This window comes from Parus major, chromosome 3 (genome assembly GCF_001522545.3).
Source record: "Parus major isolate Abel chromosome 3, Parus_major1.1, whole genome shotgun sequence".
In the NCBI taxonomy this organism is placed as follows: domain Eukaryota; kingdom Metazoa; phylum Chordata; class Aves; order Passeriformes; family Paridae; genus Parus; species Parus major.
In genome coordinates, this window is record NC_031770.1 from 47,798,469 (window position 1) to 47,821,798 (window position 23,330).

General features: G+C 34.8%; 1 protein-coding gene across 1 annotated transcript in view; it reads right to left on the minus strand.

Annotated features, from left to right (window-relative positions):
* ADGB (androglobin) overlaps positions 1 to 23,330 on the minus strand; it is a 103,227-nt gene that overhangs the window by 13,234 nt on the left and 66,663 nt on the right. The window contains exons 21-28 of the mRNA XM_015623490.2: positions 20,314 to 20,499; positions 18,822 to 18,915; positions 17,123 to 17,257; positions 16,176 to 16,329; positions 12,922 to 13,109; positions 11,214 to 11,398; positions 6,030 to 6,226; positions 4,751 to 4,862 (exon numbers count right to left, since the gene is read on the minus strand). Of these exons, the coding sequence (XP_015478976.1) occupies positions 4,751 to 4,862; positions 6,030 to 6,226; positions 11,214 to 11,398; positions 12,922 to 13,109; positions 16,176 to 16,329; positions 17,123 to 17,257; positions 18,822 to 18,915; positions 20,314 to 20,499 (1,251 nt within the window). The remainder of the gene's footprint in view (positions 1 to 4,750; positions 4,863 to 6,029; positions 6,227 to 11,213; positions 11,399 to 12,921; positions 13,110 to 16,175; positions 16,330 to 17,122; positions 17,258 to 18,821; positions 18,916 to 20,313; positions 20,500 to 23,330) is intronic.

A 23,330-nucleotide genomic window follows, 5' to 3' on the forward strand; every position in this document is an offset into this window, starting at 1 on the left:
GGCTAGAATGAGGTAACCTACTTTAACTCCAGATCTGAAGGCTTAGGGGAAGATTGAGATCTCCAAGCTCTCCCATGTGCTGCACTGTCCAGGTTTCCCCCACCTCTTGCCACTCCCTCAGCAGAGCAAGCAGTATCCTCATTTTGGGGATCAACCTCCAGAAATGCCTGGAGGGGGCAATGCCTGCATTTTGTTAGGCTGCCCACTCTGATTCAAAGGGAGATGCAAGTAGCAACTTGGGATTTTTCTAAGGGCAAAGCCAGGCAAATGCTTTGTATGGGATATGATAAGAAAAGCAGGCAGATGATACAGAAAGTAAAAGGCCATTCCAGCTCACAGCTTATGCATCAATCATCACAAACTCTCAGTGGCAGTTTTATATTTCTATGGCACCAAGAAAAGCTTGGGCATCACATGGGCTGACAGTGATGACACACAGCTGACAGCAACTTTAAAATTAGTTTCTCTACTGCTCTTCAATTATTTAAACAAAAATTAATTCAGTCTAATACCAAATGGGACCAAAGTGATCATCCAGTCTGATGTCTTGTCTATGACAAGTTAAACAATTGCATCAAGTAATTCCTAGCTGAAACTCAGCTTCAGATTGAGATACATCAATTCTCTTTTTTAGGCAAGATAGACAGCTACTCCTGGTTTATGAAATTTAAATTACAGAGAATTTATCTTATTCATAGGTATAATACAGAGGGGTCTTTTGAAGCTTTCTTTGAGAAGATATCATGCTCCTGCTATCTGAAACAGGCTCTGAGCATTTAGTGGGATTACCCAGTAGTTGGTAGTAACAACTGTTAGTTGCCCCATAAGGGACTTTCAGATTTCATTAAGAAAAGATTGAGAAGTTCAGATGTTGCTTTTCCTGTCTTTGACTGAACCCTCAGAAGGATTCTTAGCAGATGACAATGTCAAAAATCTTTCCAAAGTTGGGCACACCCAGACACTAAAATCACAGAAAAAATAGACCAGGACAGAAGTAAACCAAAAATCTGGTTGCAGTAGTAGTGTGGTGTTAGAGTGTGGCTTAGAGATGTACAGCACCATGATATATCCTCTGTGAACTATTTGTTCACTGAAAACCAAGCAAGTGCTTAATCACTACTGATAGGTGAGCTGGGAAAGAGAAAAGAGAAAGGGAGAGAGATCTGAATATTCTGTTAAACATCCCATGGAATCCTCTCCTTGGCATGAGCCAGCAAGTTCTCCTGTGGGGAATAAAACCTGTGGGAGAAACCTTCACCACTGTGGAGGATAGAAAGTAGAAAGGAATATTCCAAAGCATATTGCCTGTCCTGCCTTTTCAAACCTACCTCTACTACCTGGCTGGGCACTCTATCCTCTCCTGCTTTCCCAGTTGCCCTCTCTCATCAACAGCTTATGCTCCTGAGTTAATTTAAGGCAATATGTAAAAGACATGCAGCCAGCATTCATCACACAGTGATGATTCAGCTCAGGGTTGTGACAGTTGCACAATAAAATTTGTGATCCTACTACAAGAAAAATAAAACCAAAGAACCCAAAAACAATAGCTGAAAATCCTATATACAAAAATGAACCTTAAAATTATTTTGCTCACACAGTCAAGCAACTGAAAATGGTACTAGAGATACAAGACTGCTAATTGTTCCCCTTTTACAAAAGAATTATGATCTTGAGCTTATGTTTTTAAAAGTCTTTTTCCATTGAAGACTTGCACCATAACAGTTCTCAGAAGGAGACAAAAAAAACCCCAAATGAACAAAAATGAAAAAAAAGACAAACAGAGGAAGAAAGAGAGAAAGCAATGAAAACAGTATAAATAAACTATGTGGAACTTCCTAATTTCTGTGTACTTAAGTTTTCTTCCTTAATGCCTTTTTAATGTTTTGTTTGCACAGTGGGCTCTTTAATGAAACATTTAATTTGATTTCATATATAATAAATATGACTAAGTATTATTCACAAAGTAACATTCTCTAACACAGTTCTTTTTACAAGCACAAACATCAGCAAATACAAAATTATCATAGCAACTGTATACCAGAGAATTTGCTTTCTTCAAAAATGTTCCAAATAAATATTTATAATATTGGTAAATATCAATAGTATAATAGCATGGGTCTTCATTTAAAGGGAGACTAGTTTAAAAAGATTTTAGTAGATCTTAATATAAACTTGAAATATGCTTTTGGCATGATAAATTAGACGTAATACAAAATTAACTCCAGATGGCACTGTTGGCTTACATGAAAATGGGATACTTGAAAAGAGGAAAATTTTTTGCAATAATTTTTCATCTGGCTCACTGCAGTGTTCTTAAAAATCACATGGTGGAACACTTTTTGGTTACACATCAACATTATTATTATCTGAATTTTGTGTCTGACAACCTGTGTCAGCAGTTTTAAATGGTAAAGGTCAATTTTCAAACTGTGTTAAGATTAGCTTACAATCAGAAAAAGGAAAAAATGTTTGGGGTTTCCCCCAAAATACTTGATTATAGTAAGCACTTCAGATAAATGTTGTTAAAAGGGTACATAAAATAAACACTAACCGTTAAATGAGTATAGGTGTTTAAACTTTTTGATATAATTTGTGTTTAAAGTCTGTTGGTGGCCTAGGCAATCTTTTGGTATCCTTGTATACAGAGAAACAATCAGTTAATAAGAACTGTGAAATGGATTTGGGTTACTTTGAAAGACAGCATTTATGAGAGGGCACAAAAATTTACACCATTTAAAAATAATCCCAAGAAAAAAGTGCTTGTTATGACTGACTGTAGCTTAAGTATTTTTGACTGCAAAAGAGCATCAATTAGCATAGAGGAGCTGTGAACTGGAATGCTGCTGCCTTCAATTCAACCCTGAGAACACTCATGACATTGACAAGATTCAGTGACATGAGCTGAGAACTAGTGAAGAAATTTAAGAGATTAAGTGACCTCCTTTCACCTGCAGTTTTACAGACCATGGTGAAGCTGTATAAAAGGATATTGTCAAGTGCAAGCTGTCAGTATGTAGCCAACTCAGAAGGGTTAGAGGATGCAATAGGATGTCTATTGTAAGAAGCAGTCTAACAGGGAAAATTAAGTGAATGAGTGGAATCATCTAGGAAGAAAAGATGATATTGTGAAACACAAGCCGGTGAAATCACTAAACACAAGCCGGTGAAATCACTAAAAGAGCTGTGTACAAGCCTGTAAGCCTACATGACATAGCTCCTCAAATGCTACTAAAAGTGACTAGAGACTACAGTAAATCAAGAAGATACAACATTTTAAAGTTCAGTAATAATAACTAAGAAATACTGAAAAAAATCTCAAATGTTGCATACATTCCAAACCCAAGAAATTAGATAATATCCATCAGCAGTTACTGCTGCTGAATCTAAGTTCAGTCCAGAGAAGTAAAAATTTCCAAAAAGAGACTTGACCAGACATTTAAAAAGAAATATATAAATAGAATAAAAAGTGAGACATACCACTAGTAAATAAAAACCAACTGTCCTAAATAATTTCTTTTGGGTATTCGCAAGTGTATGTATATGAGGAAGCAAATAATTTCTTTATAGCTTCTTTTAAAAAATTGAGTTATAGAACTTTAATATTCATGATATGGGAAATTTACTGAATGATGATGGAAAGTAATATTTTAGGTTCTGCAGGAACCTAGGGGTGAGAACACAGGAGAATCAGCTGCATGTGTGCGTGATGTTCTGCACCAGCAGCTGGAGCAGGGCTCCAGCCTCAGAGCTTGTAGGGGATGCAGAGGAGAGCTACTGAGCACAAGAGGTGTCTGAGTGCAGCTGGTGGAAGGATCCACCTTTTTAGAAATATATAGTCTCTCTTGGGGACTTCCATTCTTTCCAGCCCGAGAAGAAAAAGCAGGATGAGGTAGCTGGTGCTGTGTCTGTGTGTGTGTGCTCTGAGTGTCTGTCTGAGATCTGTGTAGCTGGCAATGTGTGCGTGTGTATGTATATATATACACACATACCTACACATATACATCATGTGTATGTGTGTCTATGTGCACGTGCTTGGTGGGATTACATCTTCAGCCTCACAAACAGTTGCACCATGTGCACTGGCAGCAGCCTTGCCTCTCTCAGGCTTTTGGGTCCAGAGTGACAAACTTTAACAAAATGAAGATCTAAATAATTTTGTGTCAACCTTGCTAATAAAAGAATAAGCAAATACAAGACATTTATCTAATTTACGGAGTACTGACTAGGATTCAAAGTGCTTTTAGTGTCTTGGGATTGGTTTTTACTGTCCCTTAAGAAGAAATGCTACAATAATCTATAAAAAACCCAAAACCTTCTGTAATTTCTCTGTCCCCTTCGTGACTTAGACATACAGACTGTACTTGGGCACTTCCCCAGTTTTTTCTCTTCCTAAATTCTCCTAGCAGTACAGAAGCAATACATTTACCAAACCAGGCCTTTTCACCCCTTCTTGTTCGGTGTATTTTCTTAAATTATCAGCAGGCATGTTTCTGCTCCAGATCTCTACCTAAAGCTGAGCCCTAAGAAGGTGAGTCTTACAGTGTATTCTCTGATTTCCTTATGTATTGTGAAGGTCTAGATTCATGCAATCAAACTTCATTTCTAAGAACTACAGAACAAAAAGTTTTGTTGCCTAGTTATTTCACTCCAACAGTGAAAAAATGTTGCTTGGACCATTTTTTTTATTTTTTATTTTTTTTTAAACAGTAACATGATACATTTGACGAAATATGTATTTAGATCAACCTACCTTTGATTTCATCTTTCTGCATTTCTTTCAGTTTCTGAACAAGCAAAGACTCACTCTCGGTAAGTGGCCAACTATCATGCAACACCAATGCCTCTATTGAATACTGGTAAGACTGAAATAAAATGCAACATGCTGAAGACATAACAATTACAGCAAGAATTCAAGTCCTGTAGGTTAGTAAAGTGCCAGCTATTGAATTCAGTAAATAAAACACATAATTAATTTACAAGCTTGCACATAACACCATTCACAAGAAGCTTAAAAAATTAATGTTAATTCCACAGGTCTTATTTTAATTCCTGTGAAATTAAACAATTACTCATGTGTTTATCAAGTAAAACTAAACTGGGCTACACAATAAGGAGCTACATTCCTGTAAGATTTCCATGTAACTTCCCTATGTATGCCATGTACTAAAACAAAGACTTTTGTCTTTGATTTTAAGACCTAGTACAGAGCTTTGAGCCTTTGTACTAGCACTCAATAATGCCTTAATTTTGAGATAAAGGTGACAGGGTCCATGGGCTGTTTTAAACACTGTCTAAACTGAATTGGAAATGTTTATATTTAGAATTTTTTTTCCAAAATTATAATGCCAGTTCTGAGTCAAAGGGACAACTCTGTAGTTTATTTTTCAATAATTTTTGTTTTCTTAGGTTATTTTGTTGCAATTTAACTCAACTATCAAGAAAAAACACAGCAGAAAAATATGTGGAGTTGTAAAACAAGAACTGTTTTAGAAAGTATAGTTAATTTCTCTAAAATAGACAAGCAATACTAAATGACATCAAGAAAAACCCATGTTTGACATTAGCCTCTGACAAACCTGGCTCAAGTACCAGATAATATGTGTCTGTTACTAAAGCTTGCAGCTGACTGGAAATAGGTGTTTCTCTATGCAAACTATTAGAGATGGCCTCTATAATATCATATTTCAAAGAAAGCTCATATTGAAGCATCAAAATGTTAATTCAATTTCTGGCAATTTTTGATCCTTACGTGAAAGATTTGCTGTACTTGCACTGGATTTGCCAAATGAAGAACACTTAAAGATAGAGTAAATCACTTTGATATGAAACCCCCTACTTATTTAGTCGTTCATACATGTACATTATCCTTTTTTCATCATCTCATTCAAAAGCTACCAACAATCTTAATTTTGGATTCCTTGTTCTTGCTCCAGGATAGAAGATCTCCACATGTACCAAAAGAATTAGCAATAACCCTTCATTGTTTGCTTTTTTTTTTCTTCCCAAATCCCAGTGATTAACAAACTTACTTGTTGTGGGCTTCCAAAATTATTTTCAAAGTTTTCTGAAGAGAAAGATTCATCTATTGATATCAGTGAACATTCCTGTACAAGGTCTGTCTTGGAAGAAGTTTTGCTGTCCTTTGATGAATTACGGCTTTTTTTTTTCAATCGTCCAGTTTCTGATCCCTTCTTTGTACTACTTTGAATATTCTGTAGGTTTTTTACTGCAAGATGACAAAAAAGGTCCAGAAATTATATGAATTACTGGTATAAGGTAAACAGATGTCCCCAGAAAATATCAGAAAGAATTAACATACTCCATTTTCTCATACTAGATTATACTTACAAGCTTCCAATTAAAATTATGCTTATTCCAAAAAATGCAGATTTCATTTTGCATGCAAATCACAAATATATTCAAAGTAAATAATGAGAAATTTGAGGCTGTGTATATATAACTGTTGCTACTGTTTATAAAGCATATAAGTCCATCCTTCTTTCCTGCACTAACCACCACAGCATCATGCTATACATTACAAAATATAGATGGCTTGTTCTCCCCATGATGGGATCCCTTTGTGGCTAAGATAATTTAATAAATTGTGTAAAACTGGATGAAGGCTATACATTGGCTTCAGTTGTGGCAATGCATACCCTTATAGAAGTCACTTATCTAATCTCTTTGTGTCAACCTAAAACAAAGACTAGTGCTAACCTGAGCTAAAAAAAAAAAAAAAAAAAGTCAGTCTTGAAAAGGAGATACAAAACTATTTGTGATCTATCCTTTATCAATGTATATAATTGTCACCTAAGGAAGATGTTAATGTGGGAAAACTGTGAAAAGTGGAATGTTCTAAAGAAGGACTGGTACAGAAATATTAACTCAGAAAACATAAATTTGTTTTCATTTCTAATGCATTGAAATGTATGATATTCTTTTGCCTGCATGTCTACAGAAAAAGGAAAGAAAATTCTAAAAGTGAACATCTCACAGAAAATTGAAGAAGGACAAAGAATAACACCTCTGGGGAAGCAGCTTCACCTGTGTTGCACTAACAACAGCTGGACCATCATCTGGGAAAGACACATAATTTTGACTTCACTGAGGACAAGAGGCTTTACTCCTCCCAGAATTTATTGTATAAACAAAGGATGATACTGCACCACTTTGAGAGAAAAATGCACACTTTCATGTGTGTTAATGAAACATCCAGGGAAATTCACAGGAGGTGGCAGGATTATTAGAGCAGATTCAACACAATTTACTGGTGGTGTGACAAAGTATAAATGCTCAATTGGAGGTTAAGTGTGCCCCTAGAAACTCAAATGGAGCTAGGAAATACTGTTTTTTATGAAAGCCAAATGTCCTGGATTACTTCCTATTGCATCTTTCCTCTGCCTAAGCCAGTGCTTCCTTGTTCCTAAGAAAAGCAGCAGAAGTCAGGAAATCAAAATAAGACCTTGCAGAGATGGAGTTGGAGACCTTAAAGAGGTCTCAAACTCCTAATCACAAGTTCTGAGTTGCCCTTCTGCATTGCACTTAGAATCTTTAGCACCAGAGCCATCCCTCTTGCTGTCCCTGTGGCAAGGAGGCCCGTGAAACAAATGTGGAGGGAGACAATACTTGGTTTCTTCTCAGCCATTTTTTAAGGTGCTGCAACTTGATGGCTGTTGTTTTGTAAAAGGTATGCCTAAGCAAGCCTGTAACTGTGGAATAGTTTCTCACTCAGCTACTGCTGAGCTTTTTAGGTATCAGTTAACTTTGCATGCTAGGTGAAGATGAGAGTAGACATAATTCACAAAGGTTAGATTATTTGGACTTTCACCAGAGGGAACCAAAATCATGAGGCTTTCACTCAATAGAAGTGCATTTGGATGAATAAGAAACAATATTTAAAGACTCAAATCTTGAATATTCTACATCTGCAGGAAAACCTGCTGGCAAAGAAACAATTTGTATTCCAGATGGAAAAATAACTACATAAAGACATTTTCTATTTGTGTAAGTTGCCTTTGGTTACTGTCTGCAATATTGGCATAAAGGTTTCTAGTTAGGAATTATCTTCAGTGTCTGAGCACTGTTAGCAAGGGCCAATGGATGTAATATACAAAAGTATAAGTTTAAAGCAGCAAGACCACCTAGATGAATTCCTCTGAGTCAACAGAGAGGTGAGCTTCACTCCAGGCTGTGTTGTGTTGGGGCTTCAGGAGTAGGGGATGTGCACTGCCCTCTGCAGGAGCTTACCTCTACCGAGCAAGATAGGTGGAGTTCAAGGGAAGTTGTATTCCTTAACCTACAGCTGGTTTTCATTAATGCCTTGCTATTCTCCTCTTCTCTCTCCCCAAAACCTGAAGAGCTTGAGTATTAAACAACTCTATAAATATTTTTCCAGAGGAAGATCCTGACATGAAGATAATTAATCTCAGAATGGTGGAATCACCCATAAGACTCGACCTGTTTCCTTTGCAGGAACGATCACTTGGAAAAGCTCCCCAAAATACACAGTCAGTAATTCTCGCAGTGGTCACCAGGCGGCACTTTAACATCAAATTATTTTTCTTGCTGCATACAAAAATATGTGAATATCGCTCTTGGTTTTCCTAAGTTCTGGCTAGAAGAAACTTCTACCTACCTCGCTTCCAGAGTAAAACACATTTCTGAAAGATATTTTTATACTTTTTAACAGGATTGGATCAGACTGTTACTGTGGAAAATAAAAGGATTGTGAGCATTCACTTGACCATCTGTGCTTATGCAACTGCTGTGCTTGTATCAACAAAACAAATTGTGGCTGCAATGGGTGTGTCAATATGTAAGTCCTTTATTGTCAAGCAAATATTCAAGGTCCAAGTCACCTGCTAGATCTCAGAAGAGGCAAATATATTCAAAATCAGTTGGTTTAATGTAGATTTTGAGCTGTAAAAGACATTAATAGAACATCTGTGACAGAGATGAATTAACAGGCTGTGGGTAGGCAAGGGAGATAATGTTTTATTGGTGATGCTTGCACAATAATGTCACTTAGGAGAACTTCTGGCAACACAGTGATCAATTCTGTGAGGCAGAACATGTGTGACAGTGAATAAGTGTCAAATTTAGGGATTATATGTGGCTTAACTAACAAGATTGGTGCCAGTGGTATAGCAGTGTTTTCTGATTATTCCTATTCTGAGAAAGCACACTTTTTTAGAGAACAAAGGAATACTGACAGAAGGAATCTTGTTGTATTGAGTGTCTGTTGTATGAATCTTCACCTGAACTTGGCGTCAGTATTTCTGGGTATTTCTATATCATTATTGTACAGGCCATAAAAACACTTTTGACAATAGCAAAGAAACATACTTTTACAATGCTATAAATTGAACCACTACTGAACCTAGAGGTATTCAGTAGATTGGCTAATACAATACTGTCATATTGGTTATACTGAGTACATTTCACAATATTTTCCTTTAATTTGGATGCTACGAAAGATTCTACACAAAGTATCTTCCTTCTGATATACAGGATATATATTAATAGGAATAGAACTTCAGTGTTAAGGCAAATTGTTTTAGTATTGTAAAAATATAAGTAATAGTAAAAAAAAACAACAAGTAGTGACAGTTTCACAGTCATTCATTCCAAATGTCAACTCTCTATATACTCACACACATTTAAAGAGCATCAGAATATTCATTTCAATTTCAAATATAGCCTAAAATCGTAACATGATTTTATGGCTACCACTGCTAAATAAGCACTGATACAAAAACCTTCCTATATTCAATCAGGTTAATGTAGCAGGTATTTTACTGAATAACTCACAGTGGATTAAAATAATTTTAAATTAGAAGAATTTATTTGTATCATAGCACATTAGAGCTAGAATGTCTGTGTCTGATTTCTGAGGATATTTTGCAAAGTTCCCACATACATGTCCTGGTAGACTGGCAAAAGCAAAACGTCACTTCTAGTTATTTTGCCCCATCCTTATCCTTTCAGCATCTGGTGAAACCCATTTCTCTTCTCTGTCACTTGATTGTGCCTTTTAACTTATTTCAGTCTTCAGACTATCATCTTTGCAATGAGGCAGTCTCCCAAAACAAGGTTTCTCCTTCTCTTTACTGAGAGTAACTCACTTATTGCCACTATTGTGATGCTGATCCTAAGCTGAGCTATTTTATACTTTCCTGTTTCTATTTCCACCAGTCTACTATTAAGTTTACTATTCCACTTCCACATTCAAAAAACAGTAACTAAAAATAGCTACTGATTATCTTGGTAACTCAGAGAGAATCATGACAGATTCTCTATGACTTCCTTTAAAACCCTAATGTTTTCATCTGATGAATTATGTTTTAAGAGCATGGTCTCCATAGGATTAGATTTTACATTTCTGTTAATAACAAGGTGCAGTTGAGACAGAAATCAAGATGTTTCATAAATATGATTAAATTATTTTTTCCCATAAAGCATTGGAATTTCATATTACACATCATGCTAAAGGATCATGTTTGAAAACTCCACAGTTCAAAATAGTGGAGGTGAGCAGATGAAATATGCTATTTTGGGCTTTAGCAAAGCAGTAAGCCAGTATTTGAACAATTTGTCTTTGTCTCAAATTCTCAATATGCTCAAATAGACAAACTCAGATTTACAGAATATTTATTGTTTAGAAGCCTTCATAGAAGGACTGAAGACTTTCATATCTTACATACCTTATGTATAGTAGTGCTCATGGAGAGTACAGTAGCAGACTTAGTTTATAAACATCTGTTTTATTTAAGCAAACTTTTAATTCTTATGAAGAATTAATTTTAAAAATGAAACACAACTGTAATGAATAATTCAAAATAGTACACAAATAAAATGGAAATAATTTGGTTTAGAAGTGAGGTGTATAGAAAGCAGGAAAAAAAATATAGATTACCAAAGAAGATGGCATGGCAGTAGCCTCTAAAAACTATTGTGTATAGGAAGTATAGTGGAGGCAGGCAGATGGTACTTAATGCTTTGTTTAAATTACCTGAGCACTACAGGGTCCATTGTTAAAAATATGTCTAAGAATTATGTACCTCATTCAATTGTACTTATTGGTTTTGAACAGTAAAATTAAAGATTAATGAAAAGAGCAGGGAAAATAGTATTTTCTGTGATTATCTACAGTAACTGTAAGAAGATACATCCTGCAGTGAATAAAATTATCAAATATGGCTTACGATACTTACACTGAGAGCTCAGAAGTGATTGATTACTCCAGAAATTAACAACTGGGATGACTGCATTGCCTTTTCCAATGACACTTGTAATTTCCTTTTCATTTTCTAGGACTTGTAATTTAATGAACACATCTGAATTAGAGGTTTGTACCTGCAATGTAGCAGTATGTGGTGCTGTGACTTTTACAAAATACCTGAAGAGGAAGAAAAAATTATAGCAATATAACCAACTATACCTGATCATTCTTTTTTAGGAAAGTACCTAAATGTTGTGCTGAACTGGAAGCAAACACCTAAAACTGAGTTACTAAATCAAATCAAATATCTTCCTGGAGTCTAATGGGCTAAGCTTCTTTGCTTTTGAAAAATGGATTGATCTAACTATTTCTTTGTGTTTTCATTGACTTAGCAAATGTCCAAAAAGACATTTGACTGCCTACTGTACTTTTATTTGTTCACTATCATTAGCCAGATTAGTGAACTGTATCAAAAGTACCTGAGGGGAAAAGTATTTGCTTTCAAAAGGGTAGGGACATCTCCTTTGATATTAGTAGTTACTTTGGTCAGCTTAAAAGACTGTGGCATTAAAAGCCTGTTGAATTAGAGTCTGCGGACAAAATTCAAATAATTGTTATATTGTTCAAATAGTTGTTATGTTGTAACCCATTGCTTTATGTATTATATGCTTTTTGTCCATAAATTCAAATTGTTGTAATTAATCTCACCAAAAAAAGCAAAGAAACAACAACACACAAAAAATCCATTACCCTGACTTCAGCACCTCTGGAGTTAAAAATATATAATTGTATTTAAGATTGGTAACATCAGAAGGGGGAAAAGAATGAAAATCATCAAGAGACTGCTTACAAAATTTTAGTGCATTTGGTTTGTTTCTGTTGCATGCATTTTTCATTTTTATTGAAACAGATTCCTTCTCTTAAAGAGACCTCTATCCCAAGAAAAATCTATTGGTTTGAAATATTGAAAAAGTCTTGAGGAATCAGGATAAAATGTTTTAGTATTAACCTTCAAAATATACACATTTAATCAGCTCTAAGCACAAGGCCTGTTGTAGTGTAATGTGTAGTTCTTTGTGTAAAAGCTTCAGTATAACAATTTAGTAATGGTTAGTTTTGAACTCAGAAGGGATTTTAATGAACTTTAATCAATTAAAAAAGAATTAATAAATATGAAATCTCATATTTACTAAATATATTCTCCTAAAAGAATCAGCATGCTAAAATAAAACATATATAAATTTTTCTGCCAATACTGGAAGATGGTCTGATATATTGGGAAAAAGAGGTGTTTTATTCCTGTATTAATTAAAGCTTAATCCCAATAGCTGAAAAAAAAAAAAAAAAAAAAGTCTTCTCCCCCCCTCCAAAATCTTAATTTTAATGCATGTTTATTCCCCAAAAGTACAATGGAATTTCAGTAATTGGCATGTGGATAAGACTGAGGTTACAGAAATGCAAAATACTGAATTTGGATTTTAAAGTTACAGTCTGTGTACTTCAGACCTGTTCTTCATTAAGTAGCGGCAATATTTCACAAATAACACTTTCAGTATATCAAATGTTGATTTGATAGCCCATAAAATTCAGATATTTGCATCAATATTCTCTGCTTCAAAGAAAGAGGAAAGAACACACCTTTCTAGTAGGGATGATCAATACAAAAACCACTAGTTATTAATTCTTCTCTCAATATTTACCTAAGCAGTAGGAACTCTTTGTTGGGTATGTAATACTCCTTAAATTGTTGAGTAGAATAGATATTATTTACAGCTTCACGAGAGAGAAATGGAAGGGCACTGTGGGAACTGATGAAGCGGAGTGTCCATTTTCCACCTGCCACAGGTTGGTCACCAGTGTGCGCTTCAGCCACAAAAGTGTATCCTTTCTGAAAGGGGAAACAAGTCATTTTTACATGGCAATAACACTACTCAAAAGGCACTCTCTGACTACATGCAACATGCTTTTTGTCCGTTACACTTAATATAATAAGTTGTCCTTCATCAGCAAGAATTTTTTAACTCCATTTTATTCTAACTTACGGAGCATCTCTTACTTTAGCAATTTATATTTGGCAAAAAGTTGCATGGCAAGTTAAATCCAGATTCATCTAACTGGAAAGCTGGCAGGTGGTCTTAGGGGCAGATACAACCAAAGTCCTGAAGTCACTTTCTAACCAAAGTATTTGATTATTTAAAATGCCCCTTCATGTTTAGGCAGTGTGAAAGTAGGGGTGGATAAGTTTGCTGCACGGAAATTTAGAGATGAGATTACTTCAGTCTTCAAATCTGAGGTTAAATTAACCTTTACCCCAGTTTAATATTGCCACTGCAGATATAGCATGAAATAACAAGATATTAATCTTATTTTTATGAAAATATTGATTTATGAAAACATATTTCTAGTATGAGAAAATTCAAGTAAAAAATAATAAAAAATGCAACACACAATAAGGCTGATACAGATTTAGGTGCTCTTTATGAATCCTGAGGATAGGAATATGAGGAGCCAGGATATAACATAAAAATTTTCAAACTTTGATTAATTTGCATTTGTGAAAATGAAGGCAATATGAATGTGATTACTTGAAAGGCAGGGACATGAAAAAGGGATATAAGGAACGAAATGGCCACTTGTAATGTTGCAGGGGAACTCAGAATTAAACCCCTTCTTCATGGAGTCTAACTAGCCCTACTATTTCCCTATTTCAAATATTAAAATTTCACGTTCCACCTAAGAAATAGTCCAAATTAATATTCTTTGAAAGGCTTTATTTCTTTCAGTCCTCTTCTAATTCTGTTTAAATAAATCAGCACTTACTGGCAAAAACAGCTTTGTTGAAAAATGCTTATAATTAATAGGGTTGTGATTTCAGGACTATCCAATAATTCAGAGCTGTGGCTCCAGGAATACTGAATATTTAGAATGAAAGTAAAATAAATTATTCATGATTCCAATTTGTGCAATTGTAGCAGTAAGGTGCTTTACAACCTTTAATTACCACAAGGTAATAGCAACCACTCAGAGTAACCATTCTGGAGAACTCAACACAGTTAAGCACAGAGTCACAGGCCCCTCTGTTCTTATCAAGTACACCTGGAAATGGAGAAGGATTTGGGCAGATATTCAACTGCTTTCTGACAGCAAGGGATGCATGAGAAAGACAATTTATCTTGTATACTCATCTAGAATGTTATGCAATCTTAATGTCCACTAAAAATATTCAGAAAATTTAGACTTAGGACCAAAAGTTTGTTTGAGTGAGCACTTTCTGAATGCTACGAGGAATTAGAAATCACAATAAATTTTGTGTCTGGTAGGAAGATAAAGTTGCTACTGAGAAATAAGAAAATAGAACTTAACAACCCCATTAAATTTGTGTCTCTTTCTTAAAGACCTTCAAGAGATTTCACTACTAGATGTTTTAGATATCTTGTTACAATTCACTGTCTCTGGAATCAGAAAGGATTGTTTCCTAATATACCACGCAAATTAACTTCATGGTAACGTTAGATGAATCCCTTACATCTTTCTATGACTAGTCAAGAGAAATAACTGAGCAGTATCCTTGCTCAAACAGACTTCTATTTTCTAGACTAAATATGGTGGTAGTGATGATTTCTTAAACTCTTATCTATGTAGGTCAGCTGAAGCTTGAGTGCTTATCTCTATCCTTTTCTACAATCTGTTCAAAAGACTTGCGAATAATAAAGAGAGTAGAATTTAAAAAAAACCCATCAAGAACTAAAACACATTCAACTGTATCCAGAAGGAGAAAAAAACACCAAAAAATAAGATAATTTAATGCAACCACCAAAAAGCCAAATAATGCTAAGCAAGTAGCCAGTTTCCATCTAGGCTGTAATGTCTGCAAAAAGAAGACAGACTTTATTGCTAGTGTGTAGATTTTATCTTTATTGTCAATCATTCTGAAATGAACTTTAATGTGTTCCAGGAGTGTTTCTGCACAAAGTCAGTATCTGTTGACAGGATTCCTTTTTATTTCAGTTGTAAATTGCTGAGTCATAGTTTGAAAGCAGAGCTGGTAGGTGTATTTTCTTTTAATGACTTTTTATGTAATAATACTGACATTTAAGAATTCAAGCATACTGTATAATTTCTTGCTTGATGTACTACATTGTTGACTATTTTTTACAAAATAGTTACAAAAAAGGTAACAGATTAAAATAATACCATTGTATTCTGTTTTTACTAATTGCAAAGCGTCTTTTCAAAGTATCAACAGAGCTTTCAAAAGCTTGTGCAGGTCTACAGAAACAATAATCAACTATTTGGAACTAGGAAGAAGCAAGCTAAATTGTAGAGTAGAAGGTTATATTCTTACTGAAGAACTCAGGAGCTCAGTGGTTGAAAAATGCAGTAAGAACAAGTAGGAAAATACAGCATGCCTGCACAATTCTCTTTTAATACTTTAAAAATCACCCTTCACTGCTATTAACCACATTTAATATTACAAAATATAGACCATAAGTTTAGCAAAGAATAACAAAAATGTGGCTTTAAGAGGGTACTTCTTCAATGGGGAAGAGCAGGAATCCAATAGAAAGGGCCATTTTCATTAGTAATTGACAGAATCACTGAGGGTCCTGTGCTGTACCCATGGGAAGAAAAGGTGCTTATCGTTCCTTACTCAAACTTTTTATGGCCATAAGTTAAACATTGGTACAAAGTTTACTGTGCTCAGTGTCATGCATAATAAACCCCAAAACAACAGCAGCTGGAAAGAGTACAGAGGAGAGCATAATCAAAATTTCACTAATAAATGTTCAGCACAGAAGCAGATCAGTGATGGTCTGTGGTCAAACTTGCTAATAAACAAGGGTGTGCTTTGAAGTAAAACACTATGACAGAACTCCACTATATTCTCCACAGAATTTGGGCATTTGTTATTATTTTTAAAATTATACTTTTCACAACACCTTCTTGCATTTACCTTATTTTTGGGATAAACATGAGGTGCCACTTTGAAAAAGGCATGTGGCATTTCCTCCTGTGTGTCATTATCAAGGACATGAAGTCTACAGGAAGGGATAGTGGTAAACACCTTTGTCAATATAAGCATGTCTTCTGGGACAGTAAATATTTCTCTAAAAAAGAAAAATTAAATTATATCAAAATTATTTTCCCAAATAAAAGGATATGTGCAACACAAAGCAAAAAATACTGCCATGGTTTAACCCCAGCCAGCAATTAACAACAATGCAGCTGCTCACTCACTTCCCACACCCAACCCACCTGAGATAAAGAATCAGAAAGAAAATATAAACCTCGTGTGTTAAGAACAGCTTAACAATAGAAATAAAATATACTAATAAAAATTCTAATAATATTAATATTTTTAATGATTAGGAGAGGGAGGGAGAGAAACAGAACCCAAGAGAAACAAATAATGTTCAATACAACTGGTTGCCACCTACTGACCGATGCCCAGCCTGTTCCTGAGCAGTGATCAGCCCCTGTCCAGGTAATCCTCCCTCAATTTATGTACTGAACATGACATTCCCTGGTAGGGAACATCCCTTTAGCCACTTCAGGGCAGCTCTTCTGACTGTGCTTCCTCCCAGATTTTTGTGTACCTCCTCACTGCTAGAGTGTGAGACACTGAAAAGTCCTTGACTTGGGGTAAACACTCAACAACCAAAATAACAGTGTGTTATCAATACTATTATCACACTAAATCCAAATACACAGCACTCTACCAGCTTCTAGGAAGAAAATTAAGAAGAAATGAAGAAGAAAATGAACACTGTTCCAGCAATAACCAGAACAAGTGCATGTCAGAATTTGAGGAAAGCAGGCAGATAAGAAGTTTTTAAGCAAGTTGGTGAAAAGACACAGTGTATAAATGCTACTTCCCTGTAAGGGCTCTGTGAAACTCACCTGAAAACCAGAAACCATGCGTTTGGTGGTTGATCACCATAGGTTACTGCATAGTCAGTGAAATACATCTTACACCATTCATCTTCATAACAAGGAAACTTTTCAGCTGAATTAGAGTTCCTTTTAAACATCTCTCTGGAAAGCAGAAAAGATAACGACTTCAATCTAATCAGGATGGCATATATATATATATATATATATATATATATATATAGACTTTTACTTATGCTGATCATAAAGAACACTATTTTGTGCATGAATGTAAAACAAGATACAATGTGTTACTAATGTTTCTCTAGCAGTCGTTCACCTTAAATAAAATAAATTCATGGAGGGATTAGTTCTTTCAGATCTCATGGCAAATATATACTTATATTTCTATCCATCAGTCTATCTGCAACTACAGTTGCTTCTAATATCCTAAGGTGTCATGGCTTCTACAAAATTCTACCTCTTTCTTCTTCTTTCTTTCTTTTTTTTAATAAGTATCAGTTAGCATAACTTCATTTTTCTTACATTGTCATCTTAAAGCTGTGGAATCATTAGGAGATTAAAATACCTTTATTTAGTTTTAAAACTTTTTGGAATAATAAAGGAATAAAACAACAACTTTTTGTCCAAGGTGCTAGATTGTTATGTTAAATGGAGATCTGTCAGCTGTTAAACAAAAAAAACAAAAGCACAAACACATTAGCATGATTTTAACACTCAAATGTATCCCTCAGGACAATGCTTATAAACCCCATAAGTTTTATAAGTCTGAAGGCAGTCTGAAAACTTCATCTCATCTTTGCTGATGTAGAAATGCTGCAAATCTAAAATGGATGGCTAATATTTGGAGCAAGGCTGTGGTTGCAAAGTCCTGATCCCATCAACGTACACAGGTTTTACAGGATTAGCAACACTAAAAGGTGAAATAAAATTATACCTGGTGTGAGTGTTGCTCAAATTGCTGGTTACAAGGAGTGAGGATTTATATCCACAGGCAGTAATTACTGCCAGTTTTCACTCCTCACCCCTGGAAGAACTGATTTACTGCTAGATCAGTTGTGTGAACATTTGCAGAGAGATTTTTGGAGGACTTAATGGAAATATGTGATCCCCAAAGGGTGTTAGGCTTGCAAATGACTTAATGAATACTGTTGAAATTAGAATAGCCTTCTTTCCAAAAGCTGTAATAAAATATCAGGGAAAGCATAGAAATACACCTATTACATTTCTACTACCTAGACATACATCTATTTTCCTTCAAGCAAGTGCAGCAAAAGAGTCCCTGACTGAGATAATAAATGGTACAAATAGCAAAGCTATCTCCTTTCTACTGTCAACCATGATTGCTTAACAGATAGCACAAATCAAAAAGTTTCCTTAAACCAACTGGTTAACTGCTTAACTAAGGAATCAGTATCAGATCTGTACTTATGGAGTACTCTACCAAATACTAAAAAATTAAATAAATGCAAATGGTAATATTTTAGCTCAAGCTGAAGGAAAAAATCTGTAACATATCCAAAAATAAGATTTTATTCATGTAGGGTACAGAGAATAAAGCATGGCATATATTTAGTAAAAAATTTCACCCCTTCCATCAGGGTGCTGTAATTTTGACACTAATAATGTTCTTACCATGTTTATTTTGTGGAATAGCAGTGTATGACAACTGCCTGCAATAAAATAGTTTGATTTATTGCATGATTACCTTAACAATGTTATAGCGCACTGTTCAAAATTTAACTCAATCATAGCCCACAGGTTTTTCAAAGTTTCTTCAACATCAGTGTTTTCTTTAGTACCTAGAGTTAATAAAATAAGTTAGAAAATATGACATCCAATTTTGCTATTGTTCTAAATTTACACCTGCCAAATACTTTTGAAAAATGCCACTTGCACAAGTAAATTGTCTTATTTATGTGGAGTTTTACAGAAGTCTCGCTGAGCTGAAAACTGTTTTTTGTTTGACAGAGTATATTCCATTCATCATCTTTGTACTTTTCAGCACTCCAACAATTGCAAAAATTATGTGATCAATATTTTCCCCAGTTTACAGTTTTTTCACTGTAAGATGTAGTGATATATGGCAGTCTCTGTCCTCAGACAATATATAATTCCCAGCAACTTCTATCTGCAGATACCAGGAGCGGGTAGGGATGTACCTAAACTATCTGTGTAGCTAACAGGAAAAGAGTTGGGCAGCTCCAATGGGTAATTCATCCCACCTACACTGGATAACTCACATAACAGGCTGTGTTGTCATCTCAAGGTGTTTGCTTCTATGCATGGAATACAGATAAAGACCAGACTGATTTTAAAGTTTTCAGTAGTACAATACAAATCTTGGTTTATTCCAATAAATGCCTTATCTTTTTAATAAAGTCAGTTTTAATAAATGTCACTTTTTCTAACTTGAATGTGTCCAGATTCAAGCCATAAGCTTTGATTCTCAGACTAAAGATCTTCTTGTTAACCCTTTGGATATCAGCCTAAAGATACTGTTACTTTCAGATTCCTTTCCTCATGTGGGTTAATCTTGCTTAATGATTATAGCAAAGATTTTTCTTATCTGATCTTTCTGAAATTACAACTAACAACCTGTATGTATGTACTAGGTCTATATTTAATCCAAATCCTCACAAATCTACTCAGAATTTTGTGGTTGTTATCTTTCTTTCTTCCTGGACTGTGGACATTGCACTTGGACACAGTATTCCAGCTGAGATAATAGAACAGTTGAATAGGAAATGTGCTACAAGTCCTGAACTTCTATGCAAGATTCCTCTATCTGTATGCACAGAAATGAAGGATAGTATCAGTACAGTATCTTTGGAGCACAGCATCAGGCTTCGTGTGTGTTCCACTACTCATTATGAAGCTCAAGTTCTTGTATTATTTCCTTTACATTTCCAGAAAAAATCCCTAACATTTATCCCAGCTCTGACCTAAATCTACATCTTTACATTAATGTAAATTTTGGTTTAGTATCTATGCAAATTTAGGGGGTGTATCTTTCACATACTTTTTAGTACCATATGTGCTAGCTGAGTGGTTAGGAGACCTTAATAGAACTGTAAGTTCTATTTAATTAGTTTCAGTTAATTTTACCTAGACATTAATTAGTAAAAAACTCTTTACAGTGAAGATTTGAATAAGATGAAGTATAAAGCATTTTTGAAAGGCATTTTTAAATGACACACCTGGTACTCTGCTCTTCAGTATTTTCCTAATATAGGTCCCTCTCCAGATGGCTTGAATTGTGAGAGCTGCTGCTTCTTCTTCAGGTGTGGGAGTTTGATTCTCCCAACTACTAAGGGATTTCTCCTCACTGTTCTCTGAAGGAATGGAAGAATGAGTAACATCAAAGCTGGAAGTCCTGTAGCTGCCTGTAATGAATTTAAAAAGAAGAAAAAAACCCCCACAAAACATCAAGAGAGTGATTCCAAGCATAAAATTTTTATGATGAAAATATCACTCTTGAAATTTTGTTTTTATTGTAAGTTGGAGAAAATATACTGTATAATTACACAAAGTCAAAAAAGTCAGCTAGTTTGCTAATTACAAACATCAAATAATTTATTTTTTTCTCTTCATGGACAGCTATTGCAGGACATTTTTTAAATCATGCCTCCTACTGTGATTTCAAAATGTTCTTCCAAACATGAACCAAGAGGATTTGATACACTAAAGCCTGACTCTGTACACAGCTTAAAAGAGCTTCACAAGACTTCAAGTACTTCTGTCTCTCAATCTGGTAATATTTTAGTAATAATTTCAACACCAGTGTTGTGCAAAACATTTTGTTTAGCTTCCACAAAGTAGACACAGAATAAGAATAAGATCTATGACAAAGGGAGAGTTAATTTATCTGACTGACTTTATGTTCCAAAATGGAACAGAAATTAGTGGGTTCTGACAGGTTAGCAATGAGCTCCTTGAAGGCATTCTTGCCTGGAAATTAGCATTCTGGGAGCCATCAGCACCAGGACTTAGGGAAGGATGTGGGGAACAACACTCCAAGGGGCCAGTGCTAGGGAGGGTAGTTTGGAACTGCACACATATGGAACAAAGGAAGCAAGACAGCGTGATAGGAAGGAAACACTGCTGCAAAAGGAAGTACCAAAAAACAAAAAGGAGGACAGGAATCTGCTTGAAAAATATAGACAACATTGCAGGCAAACAAACTATCTTAAGATATTGCTTTCATCAGCCAGATCACACATTTCAATCTAATCACTTTTACTCAATATTGCTAAATCTGGCTGTGTTCTCAAACCATTATTTCTCATCAGTATTGCATTTCCAAACCCCAGAAAGCTTCTTTAATACTTGAGGACTGGAAGATTACACAAGCCCACTTCAATAGTAACCAGATTAGAACTCAACAATATGAATGGTGCAAGCACTGTTATAAAACAGGAGCATATAATGAATCACAGAATAATACAGACTCGAATGGACCACTGAAGGTCATCTGGTCCAATCCCACATCCAAAACTGGATGAATTTAGAACAGGTTGGTCCTGCTCTTGAAGAAATGTCCAGTACATTTTTTCATATTTCCATAACCATGGAGACTCCATAATTTAATTGGGCATTCTTTTCCAATTTTTGACTAGCCTCATGGTGAAAAATGGTTTTTTTTCCTAACATCCAGCTGGAATTTAACATGTCCTAAGATGTTTTCTGTTTGTGCACCTCTGGAAAGGTTTTGGCTCTCCCATTCATTCATCACTGGAATACATTCCAAAATTAATTTTTCAGTCTACAAACTTGTCTATTTTACAATTAAAGAACCCAGTGGCAAGATGACTTTTGACCCCACTAATCATTGTCTTCATGAAATGGAAATAGACTTCAATTTTCAGTTTGTGCTTTGGCTCAAAAAAATGAATTCTGCTGCAGAGACTACATTCCTCATATAAAGCAAAATAATGTATTATTGTATATATAAAATATATATAAAATAATATATTGTTGTATATATATGAACACACATATACACAGATTGACCCAATAGGTAAGAATATCCTAACATGGAGCAGGAACCAATAATATAGAAAAGTAAATACAAAAAGTATTGGTGTGGTGTTGCCTTGTGAACCAGCTGAAAACTTCATCCACTGAGGATGCCAAGTGGACTCCATAACTAGAAAAAATACCTGTACCTCTAGAAATAAAACATTTCATTTGTCAGGATAAAGAATATATGGATGTACAGTAAGTTAGTTAAATGTTAAACTGTTTCTGAAAACACAAAAATAAAAAATTTGTATGAAAATGTGACAGAAAAGAAATTTCTGTCACACAGAAATCAATTCTATTTATTGAAAATGTCAAAAGCTGCCACAGATCAGGCCAATACCCCCAAATTGTCAGTATATATTCCTAATATATTCCTAAGGAGGTTCTTTTTTGTTCCAATTTTTTATAGAATGTCATAAGAAAAAAAATATTTTTCTTTGCAACATTTAAGGCAAAATAATGAGGTCTAAATTAAATATTCTGATCTTTTAAGGCTTTTTTTAAAACTTAACATTTCTTAATATTTTTTCTTAGAAGCAGAGAAGTGTATTCTGTGAAATGCTTTGAATCAATCAATCTTGAACTAGTGAATGTTTTAAATCCATCAATATTGAACTAATGGATGTTTCAAATTTGACATTATGATTGAAAACAGATTTGTCAAAAATCTCTGACATGCCTTAGCTGTTAATCAGAAGACACCATGCTAATAATAAAACTGGAGCTTTCAAGCTTAGCAAGACACTTTTCACCATAAAATCACTACAGTTTTCCTGGAGGCAATGTAGGAATGTTTTTTTTGAAAAAGGAGTATTTTGCATATACTCAAGAGACACTTTACATATTCAATCAAATAATGCCAAACTTTCCCTCACCCTTTACTGGAACTCCAGTTCATATCCAAAGTGCAAGAAACAAATGTTCAGAATTCTCTTTTCAGTCACACAACACAACACAACTGTACAATCAATCTTCTTAACCTATGTTAAGATAGACTTAACCTATGTTAAGTCTCTGGAGGAGAGAGAAGCTTGTTCTGAAAAAGAACGGAGTAGGACTCCCCAAATACAGTTTTACAGTTAAGATAAGCTTATAGAGAACAGCTCAACTGCTGTGTAAAATTTCAGACCAAAAGGTTTTAAGAGAACTGTACACAAAGGGCACTCCACTTCCAACTTCAAAGTTGGAATTT